General features: G+C 43.5%; 1 protein-coding gene across 1 annotated transcript in view; it reads left to right on the top strand.

Moving 5' to 3' along the window:
- The window catches only part of TMPRSS15 (transmembrane serine protease 15), a 107,926-nt gene that overhangs the window by 1,349 nt on the left and 84,033 nt on the right, over positions 1-22,544 (top strand). The window contains exons 2-7 of the mRNA XM_084841709.1: positions 1,543-1,664; positions 2,241-2,308; positions 14,829-14,980; positions 16,854-16,895; positions 17,074-17,115; positions 20,724-20,843. Of these exons, the coding sequence (XP_084697835.1) occupies positions 1,543-1,664; positions 2,241-2,308; positions 14,829-14,980; positions 16,854-16,895; positions 17,074-17,115; positions 20,724-20,843 (546 nt within the window). The remainder of the gene's footprint in view (positions 1-1,542; positions 1,665-2,240; positions 2,309-14,828; positions 14,981-16,853; positions 16,896-17,073; positions 17,116-20,723; positions 20,844-22,544) is intronic.

The raw sequence follows: 22,544 nt of genomic DNA, 5'->3' as shown, positions 1-22,544 counted from the left end.
AAGGCTTGTTCCCTCTGTGCCTCTCCTGCCCTGCTTATTCTTCTGCTAGACAGCCATTTTCAGCTGTCTAGTTGCAGGGGGGGCGAGCGGGAGAGGAGGCTGCTGTACAACACATTGGATGTGTCGTACACGCAGTTCTGCTCTCCCTGCCCCGGAATGCCCTTAACCCCACCCCTTTTCACCCACTCTGCACTCCTCTTCTGAGCGTGAAGGATGGGTCTTCTCCGCCCTGCCTCAGAGGCAGCGCGAACACGGGGGGAAGTTGGTTTTCTGGGAACTAACTTCGGAGCGCGGGTGCCATTGTTGGTTCCTGGAAAACAGCATATCCTATGGCTGTCTAGCTGCTGTATAGTGGCCTTAGGATTGCTCCCTAAAGCTCTTTCAGTAACTAAGCCTTAGGAGAGGCACTTCAATCTTTTAGCATGGGGGGGAGGAGAAAACTACACAAAATCTGGGAGACCATGAAATGATTGATTGTCAGGGAAAGGGGGATGGAGTCAGAAAGTAGGTGTGGCTAACTGGAGAACCCCAGAGGGATTTGGTCCCCAAGTGGACTGTATTTGGCCCCAGTCTTGAGGTTCTGCACCCCTGATTTAGAAGGAAAATGCAAGGGACATGTGCTTTATTGAGGAACTTGCTTTTCAATTCTTGCTGTTTTTCAGAACTGGACAAAATCTAATTTCAAGCTAGATTAGATAATCTGATTAAGTTGAATGCTATTTTTAGATCACAACAGATTGAAAGAAGCTTTAGTTTATAAGCTTATCAACCTGAAAGATCAAAATGACTGTAAGAAGGTATTCTCTACATCCACTAAAGCAATACATGAATTCTGACAGAAAAGGTCAGCTATATATGTGTCAAACCAAAGCTGTCTCTTGTCAAAGCTGCACATCAGAGAAGTGTATCTCTTTCATGCCCAAATGGAAACAATGTTAATCCTTAGTTCTTACAATACTCTGAAGGTATTCTGTGTCCTAGCATGATTCCTTGTATATGATAAAACTGGCTGCCTAACCATTATCCTTCTCTGGTCAGTGTCTCTGTAATATGACCCAAATCCTTAAATAGCATTGCCACAACTAGTGACTTCCATGGCTGAGCCCAACTACCTCTGCCTTATATCTCATATATTTCTTTCTACTGGAAATTGCCAGCATTTGGTGCCTGTGAGACAAAAATGCCTATTATAAGATATTGTGCAAGAAAGCGTGATGATTTTTTTCTTGTGTTGCTTAGGTGCTGATAGGAAAATACTGGTGCAGCTGCACCAAAGGAAGCACTATGGCCAGATCAAGGTTGAGTGTTAACATCAGATCCACTGTAACAAGGGAGAGGGGGAAGGAAGGAGAGAGAGTGAGCGACAGAGGGAGGGAGGCTGATTATTTTTTTTAACTACTAAAATGTAAAATATCTTGGTCATTCCTCCTTGATGCTGTGGATCTATTTTCAAAGGCAGTAAAATGCAAAGAACAGGTCTAAGCAAACAGGAAAATGAGAGAAATATCATTTTGAAATCCTTGCATTTATCCCCTTTATCAGGTGCAAACAGTCATGCAGCCCAGGGAACATTTACGATACTGTCAGGAACATCTTTCAGCCCTGCTTTGCAAGAGAAATCATCAACAGCCTTCAAAGCTCTTGCCTTTGATGTTCAGCAAATGGTAAGACTCAACTGATACATGTTTACCACATTATTATTGACTGGCATTCACCAGCTTCTCTGTATTATCTTTTAATTTTAAATCTATCAAAATTCCCTAGTATGTGTTTAGAGGTGTGTGTGTGTGTGTGTGCATGTGTGCTAGGGAACGTGGATAGATTTAAAATTAAAAGACAATATGAAGAAGCTGGCAAATGCCAATCAATAATAATAATGATTTGCCAGCATTCCAGATCACATCAAGAGCCTCCATGGATACAAGAGGATCTCATCTTCAGAAAGTCACCCTCTATGAGTAAAGAATGATAAAAGCAATGACGGAAGGGGTGGGGCTAGTGTGTTCCCACTCCTTGTGTATTTAGCATACCCTGATGTAGAACACCTGAATAGCAATTGTGTTCCAGTGTGGTGTGATGCTCCAGTTTTCATTAGGAAAAGGAAACTCAGATATTCTTTTTAATTGGGCCAATATCTTGCGGGGAGGGGGATGGTTCTGTAAAGTTCATAGACTCTGACTGACAATCTCAAGAAAGGTTTTGTCATACTTGCTTTGCCTCTGCCAACTTTTTCCATCTAGGTAGATGACCTATTTCAATCAAGTGAACTTCAAAATGAGTATAAGAACTGTGAAGTTTTGCAGTTCAGGTATGTTGTTGTTGTTGTTGTTGTTGTTGTTTTCATTGTTGTTTTTGTTTTCAGCCTATATTAGGACTGCAGTTCTGTACAGTTGTACATGAAATACCACAGAAATCATAGGGCTCAAAAGTATGCAACTGGGACAAAGGAATAATAGTGTATTATGTTCCTGTTCATCTCTTTCTCTAAAGGTACAATCCTATGTGTGTTTAGACAGAAAGAAGTCACCCTAAAGCTGCAATATTACAGTCCCTGGGAGGGTGTCCCAAGGGACATAACACAGATCAGCTCTCCCCTTCAGATGGCATAGTTGTCTGTCCACCCAGAGATGACAGAAATCTCCCCTCAGAGAGAGAGAGAGATTGGGTGCCCCATTCCCAGCCCCTGTGGAAACCTCTGAGGCCCTTGCCTCTCCAACATTAAACTCCAAAGCTGGTAGAGACAACGGGCTTCTTCACACGGAACTTTTATCCCGCTATTGAGATTGGTTACTCACGGAAGTTTGCAGATCCTTTAGATGATGTTGTTAACCTCCAGGATGTCTCCCACACTAAATGACCTTTATTCCTTTTTTTAAAAGATCAGAGATAATGAGCTATCAAATTACAGCGCTTGAGTACCGCTTGAGTTCCCTTGAAAAAGGAAAAGCCTAGGGATGTACGAAAGGGACTTACCTTGTCCCGCAGCTTTTTTTGCGGTGGGGGGGAGGCACTTCGCTTCTCCCCCCAAAGTTCAGGCCGGGGGGGGAGGCTTCCCACCTCACCCGGCCGAAATTCAGGCCGGGGAGAAGCGCCCCGTCTCCCCGGCTGCGAACTTCCAAAGAAAAGTAAAAAAAAAAAAAAAACGCCCCGTGATAGGCTATGTAACGATTTACGTAGCCTATCATGGCTGACTTTGCAAATCTAGCAGTGATAGGCTACGTTAATCGTTACGTAGCCTATCACAGGGGCGTTTTGTTTGTTTTTTTTCTTTTCTTGTAATGGTGGTGGCGGCGGCAGCCGGTCAAAAGACCGGCTGCTGCCCCCACCCCTGACGAAGACCTGCCGAACCGCCGCCGGGACCCGCCTCCAGGAGCGACATTCGTGAAAGGTAAGTCCCATCCCGGGGGGGGGGGGCGGGGGCGGAGAATTTCTCCCCGAACAACCTTCAGAGGACCAAATGCGTTGGCACTCGGCCCACCGAAGTTTCGGGGAGAAATTCTCCCCCATCCCTAGAAAAGCCATAATAAGAGGAGCTAGACTACAGCGCCATCTAGCGGCTGTATAAGGAAACATATGGAAGACGCAGATAAGGGGGGAAAGGAGGGGGAGGGGGGAAAGGAAGCACATGATCCTGCATTTAAAATGGAAGCAGAAACCCCCGTTTTAAATACAGGATTTTAGGCTGGTATACAAATGCTCAAAAAGGGGACAGTTTGGAAAGCATGCCATGGGCAGATCAGGACCTCCAGGAGGTCCATTTCCATGGACCTCCTGGCCCATAGAAATGTCCCTGACATGGGAGGAAATTTACAGCAGCCCTGGAACTGGCATAATTTTCCTCCGATTGCTTCCAATGGGAGAGAAATCACTGCAAGGGGTAAGGCGAATGAAAAAGGGAAGAAAAAAGGCTCCTCTCTCCCTCTCTTCTACCTTGCCAGCATGAGCCTGGCAGGGCTTTGGATAAGGCGGTTCCTCTGCCTTTGGATCTTCTGGCTCCCGCCAGTAGGATTGCTCTGTACGTTTTTTATCCACGACTTGCACAATGAGTTGCAGTTGAATAACACTTCCTGTAGGTAAGTAGGGAATGCTGCCGTACAATGTCTGTTGTCTATTTCCTCTGATAGTTTCCTTGATTTTCCCAAGCGTTTTGACATTCTGCACTTCCATTAGAGCAAAGTTGCCATTCTAATAGATCTGTCAAGAAATAAGACGTAGTCTCCCATTGTTCAATTCAACAGCTAGTGGATTCATTTGATAACGTTAATGAAACACAGGATCACTATACCCAGACTTAATAACATTTGCTGTCAAGTTGTACTGAATATACTGTACATGATGTAAAACCAGAGCCTCTTGGCTTGCGTTCTGAGACATAAAATTAAACACACACACATACACACACACAGCCCATGAATGTTTTAAGTCACCATAGCAATATCTGTTTAGATCTTCTGTAAATCTGCTCCACTGTGATTCAGATGTAGCTTTAGGCTGCTATATCCCATGAACAGTTCTGTATCTACTACATTTGATAAAGAGCAATGTTGTGAACCGATGCAATGACTGAGGGTGTAACTACAGGTGATGATAAAAATGTGATTAGCAATCATAGCATGTAGCTTCTTTGTTTTTTAATTAAATACCAGGCATGGTGGTGGTTAGGAAATTGTTATCAAGATCACAGTATTCAGGAAAGGGTGGTATGAGTGTTCCCTCCATCAGCCACAATCTCAATGATATCCTCCTAGTGTGCCAGTTAACACTAGGAATGGGAAGGTGTTTTCCCTAATGCCAATATGAATATCTGCAAGCGCAGCATAGGAGAAGGCGTATTACACAGAGATTACAAGCCTTTCTGTATGAGGCTTTTATTGTGATTGCTCACCCACAGTAGTTTGCAGGTCCTTTATGTGATGTCATCATCCTGCAGTGTCTCTCCCAGACTTTGCAAACATTATTGCATGGTTGTGGTGGTTGTTCTTCCTAATGAGAAAACTTGGGATCTTTGGAATTTTTCTCAATGGTTTTATAGAAGCCTTGTGTATTTGCTCAATTCTGCTATACCACAGTGCCACCTAATGGTTGTGTGATGGAACATATAGAAAGGCAGAGAAAGAAAAGGAGCCAATCTTAACCCCGCAAAGAATCGAGAAGCAGAAGCCTTGGTAAAGGTGTGGGATAAAGTCTCATATAGAAAAGCCCTACAGCTAGGCAGGGAAGGTTTAAGCCTCTTTTCCCCACATGTTGCAATCCTGATAACAACCCCCCCACACACACACACACACACACACATGAACCTGATATGTAATTTTAAAAATACACAACATTATTGCTAATTACATTGCTAATGTGACAGACGTATACAGTGATGCAGTGGTAACTTTTGAACTGCAGGCACTCATCATGACAGTCTCCATAGCCATACCCCCAAAGAGAGTCCACAAATTCAGGCTGCTGAGTTCCTTATCAACAAACCAGTTCTAGCAGTCTTCATCTCCACCAGGAACAGTTTTTCTGTAAAAGCAAATAGGCTTTAATTGCCCACTCTAAACTAAGCTCCCCCAAAATACATGACATTACAACAGGCAACAATATATTGTTGCTGGGAAAATTTGATTTTCCCTAGCTACTGTGAGGATTGCAACTAAGCTCAGAGGGAGCAGGGAATTTGGGGCAGGGGACGGGGAGTGGTAGATGATGTTGGCATCCTTACTAATAAAAAAGTGCCAGTATTGCATCCCTTTGAGCACTGACTCCACAACACACCACTGTACATATACTTAGGCCCTGAGACAGTGAGACAGTTCAGATGACACAGCAGTCCATCATGGATTAATATAATCTTGAGGAGCTGTGGCACATGCTAGCTGTCATTATGAATATGCAACTGATGACTGAGGGTTGTCATGTCATGCAAACCCAACCAGTGGGGATTATTTGAGGGCTAACCAACCCTCCTATAACGCTACAACAGACCACGATTGATGCAAAGATTGTTTAGCCTTCAAATAACCTCAGTGGCCGGGTTTGCATGACACGACAACCCCCAGTCAGGGGTTGTATATTCATAATGGCAGCCAGCATGCGTCGCAGCTCCTCAAGGGTAAATTAACTCACTATTGGCTCCCATGTCAAGCAAACAAGGTCAATGATTGTCCAAATAAGCACTGAGCAATGACAGCTAAGCAGGACTTGCTGAATGCTGATGAAACCTTCTCCAATTAGCCCACAGGCAGCATACATGCACAGCCTGTGGCCCTTGGATTTTCACTGCTTTTCTGCAAGGACAGGGTGCCTTCAGCATTGCTTGAATGCAGACTAATTTACATTGTTACTTGTGCTATTTTTATAAGCCAAGTGTTTGCTCTATCCTTTGTGGGTAATTTGACTTCTTATTTCATCCTTGAAACTTACATGAGTCACAAAGATAGCATCAAAAGTTTTTGTTTACTCCACTTAGCCTAGAGGTCATCAGAATCATTTCAGAAATTAAAGGGAAGAATCGTTCAATATATTGCAGCCTCTGCTTTGTGCAATGTTAGGATTAATCACCGCTTACTCAAGAGCACAACTATATTGGTGACAATCTGCTGGCAGGGATTATTTCAAATAAGAAAGGTCACTGCTGATTTTTAACCAAACCAAAAACTTCTTTCACTTCAGCAAGCATAATTATATGGTCACACATCATCCTCAATCCAGATCTTGCTGCAAGTAGAGAAATCGATACTGAGAGTAACTGAGATCAGCAAAACCAAGCAGAAACCCCCATTGGGTAAAACAAACATTGTTGAAAATCGCAAGGCTTAAAAGGCAGAGGACAGAAGCATCTTAGGCCATGTTCACCCTAGGGTAGGGATGGTGGTGGAGTCAGGCTGTGGGCTCGAGCTCAGAGGATTACTGCCAGCTTGGCCCCCCAGACTGGAATCTGTGGACCATGTGCTGAGTCGGGCAAGTGTGGTGGGCCTTCCTGCTCCCCCAAGCCATCATTTTGCATAAAATGATGGCTCGGCCTTTTCCATAAAGGGCGATTTTACGTAAATGGCAGCCTTCAAGAGGCCCATTTACGCCTGTAATGTTGCATAAATGGGCCTCTTTGTGGCTGCCATTTATGCAAAATCGGCCTCTACGGAAAAGGCTGAGCTGCCGTTTTGCGCAGGATGGCGGCTCAGTGGAAGAACGGGTGCCCACAGACCAGCTGCCCGCAGACCGCCCAGCAGCTCACCACATGTGGCAAGCAGGATCAAGCTGTCGGAGGGAGTCTGACGAGCAGCACACATCACAGATGGGGGTGAGTTTGCCCATCCCTACTCTAGAGGTGTGCCAAGAAGACAAGATTGGGGTCAGAACCCACTTTCAGATAGATGCACTTCACCTGCATCTTAGCATATGTACAGTAGTGTAGTGGCAAATTCAGAAATGCAGGGTCCCTTCGTGACAGTCACAGCCACACCCCCTCATAGCCACACACCCCTCTAAAATTGTACAACCTTGTAAGATATACAGCCTTCAACCGGGATCCAAAAACAGTGCAGCTGAGAGTAAGGCAGTGGTATTTCAATTGGATGTCTGAGAAAAAAATGCAGGGGTGTTAAAATCTTTTTCACTGACCCACTCGCTCACACACTCAAACACAAACATTTTAGGTTTTCAAAATATGATATTCTATGGAAGCTTCACCCTCTCAACTCAGCCCTCATGGACAGATTCCTTCTCATTTAAACACCCCCCTTGCACACTCCCTTAGACCCCCAACATTAGCCATTAGCCTTCCCCAAGCTCCTTCGTTATATGGAGCTCCCCTCCCCCTCCAACCGAAACAGCCACACACCCAGCTGGATTGAACTACATACACACACATACACACAGTGGTGTAGTGGTAAATTTGGAAATGCAGGGGCTCATTGTGACAGTCTCCAAGGGCAGTCCAAAAATTTCAGGCAGCTGTGTCGATCCGTATCAACAAACCAGTTCTAGGAGTTTTCATCTCCACCAGGAGCATGTCTTTGGTAAAGCGAATAGGTCTGAATTGCCCATTCCAGACCAAGTCATCCCAAATACTTTGCATTCCAACATGGAACAATATATTGTTGCTTGGAAAATTCATTCCTCCCACAGCTACAGTGAGGATCGCATCTAAGCTCAGAGGGGACAGGGAATTCTGAGGAGGGTGGCAGATGACATCAGAGTCCCTGCTAATGAAAAGGTGCTGGGGCTGCGTCCCTGCAAGCCCTGCCTCCTCTACACCACTGAGTATGTAGTGCTTGTTCACACCATATAATATAGTGAAGGGAATCCTTTAAAGTGTTGGGATGTTTTAAAAATGATCTCCTTCTCCCCTGTGGAGGGTATTTTGCTATATCCTTGTGTTACAAGAATATACAAAGGGTGGGCAACATGCAAACCCCAGATCACATGCGTCCAGTACAGCCCCTACCCCACCCCATCCCTATTTTTTTCCTTTAAAAAAATGGAGAAAAAGTCACTGTTTGCTGCCAAAATTCAGTGACACACCACTATGGAGGCTTATAATGGACACATTTAGCTTCTTTTGCCCATTCCCCCACCCTCTTTCTTTGGTGGTGTGAGGGGGCAGGGGGAGTGTGGTTTGCAGTTGGTCCAGAGGGATAGAATTGGCCCCCAAACTGCCCGACAGTTCCACCGCTGTGTTATACACTCACTCTCACACACATGGGATGGATGAAACTATCACTTTCAGTTCCTCTTAGTTTCTCAGTTTTCCAGCCTTAAGTTCAGCTCATCCTGAATTTTATGGGGGGGGGGGGGGGTTCCAGTCTGCATGTGTGGATTCCTAATACACACATTTTTGTACATATTTTGCCTAATATACACTTCTTTGCAAGCAATGTTCCTTACATGCTGCATTTTGTACGTTATTTTCGCTAATATGCACATATTAGTGTGCACTTTCCCTCAATACATGCATTTCTGTATGCATTTCCACTGCAAAATTCATAGCAGCGCAAGTTATGACGAATACCTGGTTTCTGCCATGGTTAGAAAATGTGAAAGTAGTTAAGTTCACATTAAACCAAACGGATTTCTTCCCCAAACCTAACAATACATATGCACACAGGATGTCGGAGAAATCCATCCGTGGGATGGAATTCACTGAGCTTTCAGTAGCTTGGCCCCCCCAGGCTCCAGCTCACCTCTGTGTGAGCTGGCCCAACTTGACAGCATTGAGTCAAGCCAACGCGTGGATTTCCTTTTTGCCTCCACCCCAGCTCAAGAGCTGGGAGACCTCCCGCTAGGGATGGGCGGATTCCCTACCTCCTGGTCTGGGTGGGAATCTGCCCTTGGGGGGAGGCGATCCGTCTCCATCCACTACACCATTTGCGGCCGTAAAGCTGTTAGGTTAACCTAAATGCAGCCATTTACAGCTGCATTTGGGTTAATCTAACAGCTTAACAGCCGCAAATGGCATCCACTACGCCATTTGCGTCCGTGTTTTTTCCCGTGATAGGCTACGCAAATATCTACATAAATACAATTTGCGTAGCCTATCGCGTGAAAAAACAGGGATGCAAATGGCATAGTGGATGCCATTTGCAGCCATAAAGCTGTTAGATTAACCTAAATGAAGCCGTAAATGGCTGCATTTAGGTTAACCTAACAGCTTTACAAACGCAAATGGCATAATGGACGCCATTTGCGTCCAGAGTTAGCCCTGCTATATGGCACGGCAATGGTGGCCAGCCGTATTGCCAGAGATACGGACCCGGTGGCTGGCTCTGCAGGATCGCTGCATGGAGGAGCCGGCCTGGACAGATTCCGGAGGGAGGCAGAGGTGAGTGCCCCATTCTGCCACGGACTCCGGAGGCCAGATTCTTTGGAATCCAGCCTCATTGGGGTCCGTGGCGGAATTCTCTGCCATCCCTCCCTCCCTCCCTGCTTCTGCTGCCTCACAACAACCTTCCCTCCTGCTGCCACGCAACCTTCCCGAATCAGGAAGATAAGGTAGTGGGCTCTCCAGGATGGGGTCTGATGGCAGCAGGGAGGGAGGGAAGGTTGCATGGCAGCAACAATGGCAGAAGTGGGAGGGAGGGCTCCCAGCTCTACAGCTGTGGGTGGGGGAGGAAAATTTGCAAGCTGGGAACTCTCCCGCCCTGTCGCCACCACCACTGTTGCCACTGAACAACCCTTCTCTCTCCCCGTTGTCCTCACCCCCAGCCCATAGAGCCTGCCACCTTACCTTTCTGACATGTGGGGTCTCTCTGGGCTGACAGTGGCAGGGACAGGGAGAGAGGAAAGGTTGTGCAGGGGCAGCAATAGCAGCGGCAGCATGGCAGGAATTTGTTCTCTTTTTTCCCATAAACCCCAATTTCTACAAGTTATGGCTGTCATTTGCATTGTTTGGGCAAATCATGGCCATAATTTGCACAAATTACAGCTGTAATTTGCGCCAATTGGGGTTTACTTTTTTTAAAAAAAAAAGAACACGTTCCTGGATTTCAGGAACAAACACCCGACTTAGATTACAAAGGCAAGCTGAGCCAGGGGTGCCATGAGAATCCATTGGGCCCTAAAAGAGCCAGATTTCCTGGCAACAGACATGCCTAGCACACACAAGCATAGTATTAGGGTGGTGCTAAACTAGAAATCCCTGCATGGTTGTAATGCTCTCAGAGCATCATCAGCATTCTACTCTTTCAGGCAAAAAGAGACTGTGTTTATCTGTGTGTGTTCGTGTGTGTCTCTGTGTGTATACGTATATGTATATGTGTGTGTGTGTGTCCTTCCCGCTCTTTGCTTCACCTCATCACATTGAGTTTACATTTAAATCATGGGTGCAACTGTGCGTCTAAAACGCTTCCTGCATGCAAAGCCCTCAGAGCACCCTCTCCCCTTCTGTTCTTTCAAGAAGGGAGGTTGTGTCCCTCTTGCTCATTACATTATAAGCACTTGGGAAGAAGGCAGCAGAGGTGGCAAGACCAGTTCTTTCCCACCCACTCCAGCTACCTTTCTCTGCTGCCTGGAGATTGTGCCCCTCCCATAATGCAGGTAAGCATTACCTTTGGCAGTGTGTGTCCTGCTGCCCTCTCTGTATGGGCAGGTGACAGGCTATGGGGACTCAGTGGAAATCCATGCACCTGCTTGGGGGGTTGGTGTTTCCACAGCAGCCACCCACTGATCAGGGAGCAGTGGGGACAGGCGTCTCTCAATCAGTGATGGCTCTTAAGTCATTCTTGGAAGGCCCAAGCACTGCTGCCACCATAGGCGCAGAGTCACAAAATTGCTCTGTGCCATGGCAGTTATGCCATGGGGTCCCACAGGGATCTATTTTATCCCCCATGCTGTTTAACAACTACATGAAACTGCTGGGGGAAGTTATCCGGAGGTGTGGGCTGAGGTGCCATCACTATGCAGATGGCATCCAGCTCTACCTGTTTTTCTCATCAAACCCAGGTGAGGCAGTGGCTGTTCTGAATCAGTGCCTGGGCATGGTAATGGACTGGATGAGGGCCAATAAACTGAAACTCAATCCAGACAAGACAGACTGTTAGCGGATGGTTCGACTGCCCAGCTAGGTGATATTCAACCTGTTCTGGAGGGGGTTGCACTCCCCCTAAAGGATCAGGTTCGTAGTTTGGGGGTGCTCTTGGATCCAGAACTGTCACTTGAGGCACAAGTGAACTCAGTGGCACGGAGCACTTTTTCTCAACTTAGGCTGGTATACCAACTACGCCCTTATCTGGACAGAGATAGCCTAGCTACAGTTATCCATGCTCTGATAACTTCTCGTCTGGATTACTGCAATGCATTATACGTGAGCTGCCTTTGAAAATGGTCTGGAAACTTCAGCTGGTCCAAAATAGGGCAGCAATATTGTTAACAGGGACTGGCCAACGAGCTCACATTATGCCAGTACTTTTCCAGCTGCACTGGCTGCCAGTCCATTTCTAAGCCCAATTCAAAGTGCTGGTATTAACATTCAAAGCCCTTGGGGCCAGCTTATCTGAAGGATCGCCTCCTCCCATATGTGCCTGCCGGGACCTTAAGATCATCCTCAGCGGCTCATCTCCATGAGCCTTTGCCAAAGAAAGTGAGGCGGGTGGCTACTAGTAGGAGGGCCTGTTCTGCTGTGGCACCCCAGCTGTGGAATGAGCTCCCTAGTGAGGTTCGCCTGGCACCTACATTGTATTTCTCCCAGTGCCAGGTGAAGACCTTTTTATTTTCCCAGGCATTTTAGCATTTAGCTTTCTAGACTTTTAGCTTTGCTGTTTTAAATCTGTATTTTAAATTACTGAACTGCTGCTAGGTTTTATTCTGGTTTTATTCTGGTTGTATTGTTATACTATAATGTTTTATATATTTTATATTGTTTTATTGTGTGCTCCTTGGTTTTGATTTTTGTGAACTGCCCAGAGAGCTTCAGCTATTGGGCAGTATAGAAATAAATAAATAAATAAATAAATATGCAATGGAAATGCGAGAACATCTTCTTTTAGTTCCTTTTACATCCCTCCCAAAAGTACTGTGATCGTAAGGAAAGAGGAGAGACCTGGTAAAATCCTAATACCCAGCCTGAAAATTTGGATAGGAACTAATAAGTGTTCATGACAAGCATTGATACTTGGCCTACAGCCAAAGGTATATGATGTATTTCATTTCTGTAAACCTCCCAGAGAGCTTCAGCTATGGGGCAGTATAGAAATAATAATAATAATAATAATAAGGTCCGTGGTGGCTTAGTGGTTAAGACGCTGAACTGCCGACTGGAAGGTCGGCAGGTCAGCAGTTCGAGACCCGAGTGCCGCGTGACGGAGAGAGCTCCCGTCTTCAGTCCCAGCTCCTGCCAACCTAGCAGTTCGAAAGCAAGAAATTGCAAGTAGATGAACAGGTACCGCCTCGGCAGGAAAGGTAACAGCGTTCCATGCACCTCGGTGTTCAGTCATGCCGGCCACATGACCACGGAAGCGTCTTCGGACAGCGCCGGCTCTTCGGCTTAGAAACAGGGATGAGCACCGCACCCTAGAGTCGGACACGACTGGTTGGGGACACCTTTACCTTTTTACCTTTTATAATTATACTGATATTGATAGGCAGTGATATTTGACATATAGCCATAGGTATATGACATATTGGTGTAATCATAGACCTATACCAATAAATGGAACCATGCATGGGTCCAAGTGAAATGACATCATTTTAATACTAAACCCTTTAAAGGTTCAAAGATATATTAGCTCATGGTTTCGTGAACAGCTGTGGCAGGGTGGGGTGGGGGGCAATAAAAGAAAAGCGTATTTAGTCGTTCTGATGGTATAAAATTTAAAACAGTATATTTGGGGGGTTGCCAATGAAAGAGGTTTGAATTACTAGCCCATTAGCCACTTCTACGATTAGACTCCTCACATTAAGAGGATGTCCATCTGAACTGGCAATTATGGCAATCTTAGTCCAGCTAATTGAAACAGAATTTGATTTAATCTTTTAGGTTTAAATTGAAAACTTTTCTTGTTATTTAGCTTCAGCCTCTGCGCTCCCACTCACTGGTTGCTCATATAGCCTTTGTTATCTTAGATCCTACCCTTCCTTTAATTATTAAGCTCATTTCCTCAGTTTGAGTTATCATAGTCGTTTTTTGTATTTACCTAAGGATGGTTAAAGTCTGTAAGATGTATCATCTTGCAATTTTGTTGCTATTAGACATTATCCTACAATTCACTAACATCATATTCTTCTTGTTGCTGGCATGCTTTGCAACATCCATAAATTTAACTGAATTCCAAATTAAGAAAATGTGTCTGATTTAGTTATTTATATTACTAATAATATTAGGAATATAGAAATTCTCCTTATACTGAATCAGACTATGGGTTCATCTAACTTAGTGTTGCCTGCACTGACTGTCAACAGGTGTCCAAGGTTTCAGAAGGAGTCTTTCCCAGCCCTACCTGGGATGCAGCCTGAAACCTCTCACATGTAAAGTGTATGTTCTACCACTGAGCTATGGCCCAAGCCAAACGTTCTGTGAGTCTAAGCCACTTAGCTATTTCAGATAAACTTTAACTAGGAAACAAGTGGATCCTATGTATCCGCTCAACACTCTCTATTGATCCCTCCCCCTCAATGGTCCCTTAGGTAACCTTGTTTAGGTAGCCCAGGATAGTCTGATGCTTGGCAGTTGTTTTGGACTAATTCCCATAATCCCTGGCCATTGGCTATGCTGTCTGGGGCATATGGGAGTTGAAGCCCAAAATATCTGGAGAGTACCAGGTTTCCTATCCCTGCTTTAGAGAATAGTCACCTTGCTAGGGCAATTGTAAAATAGTGCTTGCCTCGTTCATTTTTCTGGTGAGATCAGATGTCCAGATGTAGAACTACTGAGCTGACATTCTTTTGGATGAGAGAGACTTGTGGTACCTTTGTGATATCTTTGCAATATTTACAAATATTCAACAGAGCATACTGGAAGCAAGAAGACTCCAAAAGCAGGTAGCATGACTGCTAGACCTCCCTGAATCCCGAAGAGCAATTGTACCCTAAAGAATCTTCCATTTAGCCAGCTCCAGCTAAAAATGCTCAGTTCTTTTTCTCTGTCTAAATTTTCAGTTGCTACAAACCATTTCTCTGCCCCTCCCATAAACTGAAGGTTGTCATCCTGTAAAAGCAGGGGAGAGATTTCCGGCTATCAAAGAACATTAATGTTCTTTTGTTAAGTCCCTGACCATCCATTTGTTACCTGGTAACAGGCTCATTCACAGTAATAAAGACAGCCAAAATCATAACACTCTATTTTGTTGACTAACTTAGTTTTGTTTTTGTTTTTTTGTTTTTTTTCTTGGGTGGGTACTTGGCAGAAATGGCAGCGTTATTGTACTATTCCACATTTTCTTTCTACAATGGGTACCTGATAAAAAGATAAAGAATGAACTGGCTTTGGGCATCAAAGGAAATAAAAGTGACCTTTTGCAGACTTTCATCATTGATGTGAACAGCATAGAGATAACAGGTAAATCGTTACTTTAAAACATTGAAATGAGCTCTCTGCTTTGGTACTTTTCATTGGCAACTGATGTCTTCACTGATGTACAACTTCTTCTCATGCCTGTATTATCAGAACCACTGGCACTTCCCATCCTAAAATATTGACCTACAACCACAATTATCCTTAAAATAAGGCTGTTACTGAATTTGTTATATGAAGAAAGTTGAGCCAAAAAGTGAAAATCAGGCACTGTGTACACATAAAGTGGAAAGGGAAGATGGGAACTTTTCAGTGGAATGACTCTCAATAGTACATTATGATAGGGATATTTGATTGCCAAATTTATTTGCCTCCCCACACGCAAAGAAACCACCCAAAAAACACCTCTGTAGAAACAGGGCTAGAAAACCACTAAGTATTCAATATATGACAGTTGTTATTGTACATTTAGTATTTGGTGTTCTGCTTTCAGCATTTAACAGTCGGCATTTGATAACACTTAGAAATCGATGTAGAATACATAATAGGTGATATTGTATACACTATCTACTTTTTCATAATTTTTACTTTTGGTTGTAAAGTTGGTCCTTAGTCTGAAACTAGAGAATCTGAAAACCATTTGAGATGTTATATTCTATATGGGTATTTCATACCTAGTATGTTTTAGATTCAATACTTGAATCCAAAGTGGGATTGGTTGTTATGGAAACCACAAATTGAAAATGCAGGTGTTTGTAGTACAGACATGCTAGCACTTCTGGGTAAACTTTCTGCTTAATTGGCCTTAAACTCTGCATGTTAGACCTGGGCTTTTGCAATATCTTAAAGACCAGGTTGTCTTACCTGAAGATCCAGTCACCTACCATTGTTAAGGTAACACAACCTATGTAACCCCTAACATCATTCACTGTTCCACTTTCTCAGTCTTTATTTACAAAATTTGTAATAGTTTGCCTAGAGGCTTCAAAATGTCAGGGGCCTACCACTAGATTGGTTAGATCCAGACTTAGCCATGCTTAGAGTAGACCCACTGAAAGCAATGGAACTTAAGTTGGCCACTATATCTGGATCCAAACCATTGGTAAATGCATCCAGAATCAGAGATTTAGCTTTGTCCTGTGTACATTTAATGCAGGAGATAGAAAACTCTGCATTAGGCTGAGGATATGCATTCAGTGTTGCCAGTAAATGCCACCTCTTTAATTCTTCCATACATTATTTTATAAGTACGTGCACATGTTGAAGCAGAGACAGAACCATGGGGAAGGCAGCACTGGATTTCAACAGACAAAAATGTACATAACTCTACATATTTCACCATGTGTACATTTTTTAGGATGAGTAACCACAGAAGAAACTCAGGCATATTTTGCCCCATGGTAATATGATGCATGGTAAAGCATGATTCATAAAATTAAAGGCTGCTGCATTATTCTGTAGCTGTTGAAAATCTTGCTACAATGATACCTCAAACAAGTTTAGGGTGGAGCACAATCCCATACAGGTTTACTCAGAAGAAAGCCCCATTGTGTTCAATGGAACTTACTCCCCAGCAAGTGTGTTTGTTGCAGCCTTAGGCTTCAATCCTCTACATTACCTGGGAATAAATCTAATTCAGTGGAATACGACCATGTTCTGAATAGACATAGGTAGTTGAGCTGCAAGTGTCTTTTGAAATGTTGTCTGACAATCAGACTACTAATGTAAAAACATGATTCCAATTTTAAAAGATACAAATTATAGCAGCTAGCTATAAGGGAAATCTGGACAATTGATTATATCTGACTGTCAAAGCAATATACTCATACACATTTTCACATTGTTGCATAAAGCTTCAAAAATGAATGGAAAGAACATGTGCTTTAGAACTAATGCATGTCTTTGTTTTGCTTTGCAGATTTGGGAACATTTAGTACAAGCAGTCCTTCAACAACACCCGGTTAGTAAATGTAGAATTTATCAGCTAGTTATATGGGAAATCAGGATAAAATCATTGACGGTCCCTGACAGCTAAAGCTGACGCACTCTTCCATATTATTGCATAAAGCTTCCAAAATGAATAGAGGGAACACTTGCTTTAAAAACAGTTTTCAGTTTTCTGTTTTTTTGCTTTACAGGTTTGGGAACATTTAGTACTAGCAGTCCTTTGACATCATCAGGTTTGTAAATAGAATACAACTTGATAAAGTGGGGTTTCTTTGTATCAAAGATTCTAGGTGTATTTGTACTCAGGCCATATGCTTTATTCACTGTCTTTTCCACCCACAACTTTCACAGTATACAGGGCCTGTATAGATTAGAATAAGGAAGACTGGGTATGAGTGGTGAACACTATTGTCTGCTACTTTGAACAAATATATATCTACTTAGTAACCAAAGGCTATACCACTTAGGGGATGTTAAGGTAATTAAACATAAGTTCTTAGCATTTATACTTCAGAGATTTTGATGGGCAGGTATGTTTGTGTTGCTCTGTCTTAGAAAGAGAGATGGTAACAGAAGAAAACATTTCAGGGTGGACTCATTTTCTTTCTCCAGTAGATGGCATTGTGGTTTAGTTTTCTGAACTACAATACTAAAAAAAAAGGAATTAAACTTGTCCTTTTATAAGCACTCAGTAAAACAGGGGTTCTTACTGGTACGCCACTACTGACTTTGTCACTGGATTTTACAAGCTCTGAATTGAAGTGTCTCATCAGAACATATGATGAGCCTCCAGCACCGGCAACACTGGGCTTGTGGAATGGTATGACAGCACATGGTTCTGTTCAAGCAGGGGTGGGCAACTTGTGGCCCTCCAGATGTTTTGGCCCACAACTCCCATCAACCCTTCTCAGCATAGTCAAAGGTGAGGGATAATCCCAAAATACCTGGAGGGTCACAAGTTGCCTTGTGATACATTCCATGGGGTTTTCTTGGCAAGAATACTGGAGTGGGTTGCCTACCCCTGTGTTAAAGGAAGGGGATATAGCTCAGGTCTGCTAATTAGTAACTAACCCCAGCATGTGGCCTCCCCTCAAAACCTATGCCAAAGCTTTGTTTTTGTTCTGTGACACAAACCCTGAGTTTTGTGCCACTCCCCACAGGTGTATACTGACTTATCCAGTCAGAGTGCCTAGCTAACAACCCAAAATAAAACACTGTCACATCCCCTCAAAACTCTGCCAAAAAAATTAGTTTTGTGCTGTTTTGTGCCGCAAACCCCAAGTCTTGTACTGCCACTTCTCAGTATGTAATGACATATCCAAGCAAGGTACCTAGTTTGCACCCTGCAAGAATTTTCAACCTTGAAGTCTAGTTTCCTCTCAAAACCAAAATTTTGTGCTAGATTTGTACTTCGTTTTTGTGAACTGCCCAGAGAGCTTCGGCTATTGGGCGGTATAGAAATAAATAAATAAATAAATAAATAAATAAATGCTTCATGCCACAAAGCCCACGTTTTGTACTGACACCTTTTAGTAGTTTCAATGGGACACCAAGTTTGCAGATTCATTCTTAACACAGCTCCGTAGCTCAGTGGTAGCTGAGTGCAAAGCATTGTACACAATGCTTTGTGTACAAAAGGTTCCAGGTTCAATCTCCATGTAGGGCTCAAATAGAGTCTCATCTGAAACCCTGGGAAACCATTCAGTAAAGATGATACAGAGTTAGACAGAGCACAGGTCTGGCTTGGCATAAGGCAGCTTCCTATGGGAAAACTGTGTAAGCTACACTAAACTTTCCAAAGGAAATGTTAGATAGAAGTGTTGTGTTTAAGTATTAAGCTGTTAGTGTTTTTGCACTTTTGAGTAAAAAAAAAAAAAAAGAGTATGGTAAGAAACCAGATACACAGAGCTCTACCCAAACAGTGGAATGGCTTGAGCTAGAATATCACACGTTTATTGACACAATGACCTGGTTCGGACATCACAACAACCAGGGATTCTTAAGACTTGAATTGTTGTGAGAGAAGCAGGGGTGAGTGAGTGTGCTTGTGCTCACCAGCCAGCTGGTTCTCACCAATTGCTCGTGCTGCAGCTGGGTGGAGCTAAACAACGTGGGGATGATTTGTCCCTGGGTGTTTAACATGATGTCCAGTTGCAGAACTCTGGATTGTTGGAGGAGAGACAATCCAGAGCTGTAACCCAAGACTAAACCATGAGTTAGAACCATGAGTTACAATTCTGGGTTGTCTCTTCCCCAACAACCCAGAGTTCCATGTTTGGAACATCACACTAAACAACCTAGGGACAGATCATCCCTGGGTTGTTTAGCTCCACCTGGCTGCAGCGGACAGAGTGGGAGAGCAACTGGGTAGCCAGGAGCCAGCACGCTTGCTCATTCCATTCATTCTCAACTACCCAGGGTTTATAATAGGGGTATTGAACCTCTTTCAGCCAGAGGGCTGAATTCCATTTCGGAGAAGCTCTCAGAGTCTATATCCCAGGGGTGGGCAGGGCCAAAGGCAAAGGGGTCAGGGCGAAATACCCCAAATACCCACATATTTTAGCTTAAAGCTCTTACTGCCAGTAAATAAGCCTTAGGAGAGGCATTTCAGCCTTTTAGAATGGGGGGGGACATGCAAAACTGGGAAAACATAACAATTGGTGGTTAGGAGAAAGGGGTGTGGCTATCTGGGGAATCCTGGAAGGGTGGGTTGGACCCCAGGTGGACTGGATTTGGCCTGCAGTCCTGAGGTTCTGCACCCCTGGTTTATAAAACTCTGGGGTAGTTGTGATGTCTGAACCATACCAATATGGATTGCTTGAAGGGATTGCCATGAACTCAGTTGGAGAGAAGTGTAATATAGTGTTGTGTTTTCTGCTGCCTGACACTGTGGATTATTTATTTGTTTAAACAGATATTTTTAAAGTAACTTTTTAGGGCTATGCTCTCTCAAAGTGATGTACAAAAAGGAGTAAGATGTACAAAATGTACAAAATTTGATGTACAAAATGTACATCAAGATGTACAAGATGTACAAAATTTGCTGTACAAAAAGGAGAAAGCCGCTCTGACTCACAAGCCATTTATGGTCAGTTAAAGGAAGCAGTGAAGAGGATGTCTGAGGGCCAAGCAGAGATAAGTTTGAATCTGTGTTTACCAACTATGTCTTCCCCCCGTTTTTACTGTAGAGTGGGTGCAAGGAACCCAGTCCAGATCTTAAAAGCCCCCCCCCCCGGCTTGCTCAAGGGTCCCAATCCAAATTGTTGGCTCTTTGTTCAGTCGTTCAGTCGTGTCCGACTCTTCGTGACCCCATGGACCATAGCACGCCAGGCCTTCCTGTCCTGCGCTCTCTCCCGGAGTGTGCTCAAGTCCATATTCATTGCATCAGTGATGCTATCTAGCCATCTCATCCTCTGCTGTCCCCTTCTCCTTTTGCTTTCAATCTTTCCCAGCATCAGGGTCTTTTCCAGAGAGTTTTCTCTTCACATTAAGTGGCCAAAATATTTGAGCTTCAGCTTCAGTATCTGTCCTTCCAATGAGCAATCAGGGTTGATTTCCTTTAGGACTGACTGATTTGACCTCCTTGCAGTCCAGGGGACTCTTACTCTAAAATAAAAAATGAAAAGAAGATGTAGCTGCTAGACATTAAACTAATGTCTGTTTTGGCCCTGACTGCCTCGACTGAAAATGCAAGGGATAAGTCTCTACCCTGCTGAGAAAATTTTGTAGGAAGATTTGTCTCCTTTTTCATACAGCAGGGATACCACTCTGAACTTTTAAGAAGCCCAAAGCAGGCAGGTTTTCTGAATAATGCAATTTTCCTTTTACAAATGTATTTTAGTGAAATGTTTGCCTCATGATGAACTATGTGCTGATGGTGTAAGCTGCGTAAGAAAGGAATTCTTTTGTGATGGAGAATCAAACTGCCCAGATGGCTCTGATGAATACGAAAAAACATGTGGTAAGAATTTGAGCCCCTGCAATTAGCCTTTGAATCTCCCTGAATCTCTCCACATCATGAACTATTAAAAAAAATCCACTGTTTATTTAACCTGTCAGGAATGTGTGTGTGTGTGTGTGTGTGTGTGTGTGTGTGTGTAGGGAGAGGGAAAGTCTATTTGTGTATGTGAGAGATTTTACCCATACTTTCTTCCTTATAAAGATAATGGTAAGTAACTTATTGTAGGTGGATTAGTACTATGGAAAAGTAATATTCTATCTACAATGGAATTTGAGCAATTCATTATTGCTATCCCCTTTATGCCGTCCAAAGCTTTCCATGTGGTAATGCTTTGCGACGGAAGAACCAGCTTTCACTGCTCTGAATTGATGCTGGAGATAGACAGACAGCCAGCCAGACAGAAAATATTTATCTGTCTGTCTGTCTGTCTGTCTGTCTATTTACCACATCTGTTATTGATAAGATCATCAGCTGAGGTATTCCATTGGGCTTTCACAATTTAAAGCTTAATTTTAATCTCCATAGTCTTGCTGGAAAAATACATCTGGGGGCTGTCATCAACACTTAGCTTCAGGACCTATGAGGTCTTAAGGCCAAAATATGTTACATTAAATGCATCATTTGGCCTTGCATTTATTTATTTATTTCCTTCAATGAGCAGTGCCAATGTTAGCTTCCCTCACAATGCGAATTGCAGCTTCAGAAGAAGGCGGTTTTTGTTGGGGCTGCAGTTTAAAAAAAAAAAAAAACACTTCCACTTATACTGTAGTTCTGATCCTGATCTGGGTGCCTTCCCACAGCTTCTGTTTAAAGTAAAATAAAAGTAGAAATGCAAGGCCAAACTACACATTTAAGGTAACATGCACTTTGGCCCTTAGAATGGCTATAGTAGCAATGGAACCAAAGAATGCTGAGCCCTATTCAGGTGTTCAAAATTATGTAAGATAAATAAATGCATGAGGAGGGAGTCAGGATGAGTGTGCTAGCATCACCATTGTTGTCACTTGCCACATGAAGAGGGCATCTTTCTGCAGGGGAGAGCCTCCTGTATACATGGAGGTTCTCCCTGAGATTTAGACCTCCATTCTTGAATTGTTGTGAACTGCCCAGAGAGCCTCAGCTATTGGATGGTATAGAAATGAAATTGTTGTTGTTGTTGTTGTTGTTGTTAATCCACTTTTCTGGGAACTCTAACATACTGTCCACACTTACTGTCCATAATAAATCCTTGCCTTTTCAATACCAGTACCCTGAGCCAGAGGGCCATGCCAGTCATAGATACTACTCTTGGACCATTCAGTGTACAAAACACTTCTTTTTACCTTTTTATTTGTTGAGGTTACACCTAGATCTGGGTTACATGTCACTGAGGTTACATATAGGCCTGGTTTGTGCAGGGGAACCCAAGGCTGCAATAAACATGTTTGTTGTTTATCATGATATCTGGAACTCTGGTTTGTTGGGGGCTTGGGTTGACCATGGATTTAAACTCTGGGTTGTTCAACACACACAAAAACAGTTCTAAGTTGGACATCATGATAAGCAACCTAGAGACAGGGCATCCTGGTTTGTTTATCACAGCAGGAGCAGGCAGGAACCAGCATGCATGCTTGCTCCTGCTGCCTTTTCAGCAACCCATGGTTTACAAACCATGGGTTGTCAATGATGTGTGAACCAGGTCATAATGATACAAATAGCAAA

This window comes from Heloderma suspectum, chromosome 3 (genome assembly GCF_057233095.1).
Source record: "Heloderma suspectum isolate Gila_16-S chromosome 3, 16-S_ref, whole genome shotgun sequence".
Classification (NCBI taxonomy): domain Eukaryota; kingdom Metazoa; phylum Chordata; class Lepidosauria; order Squamata; family Helodermatidae; genus Heloderma; species Heloderma suspectum.
The sequence above is the reverse complement of the archived record's forward strand: the minus strand, read 5'-3'. Positions and strand labels throughout refer to the sequence as shown.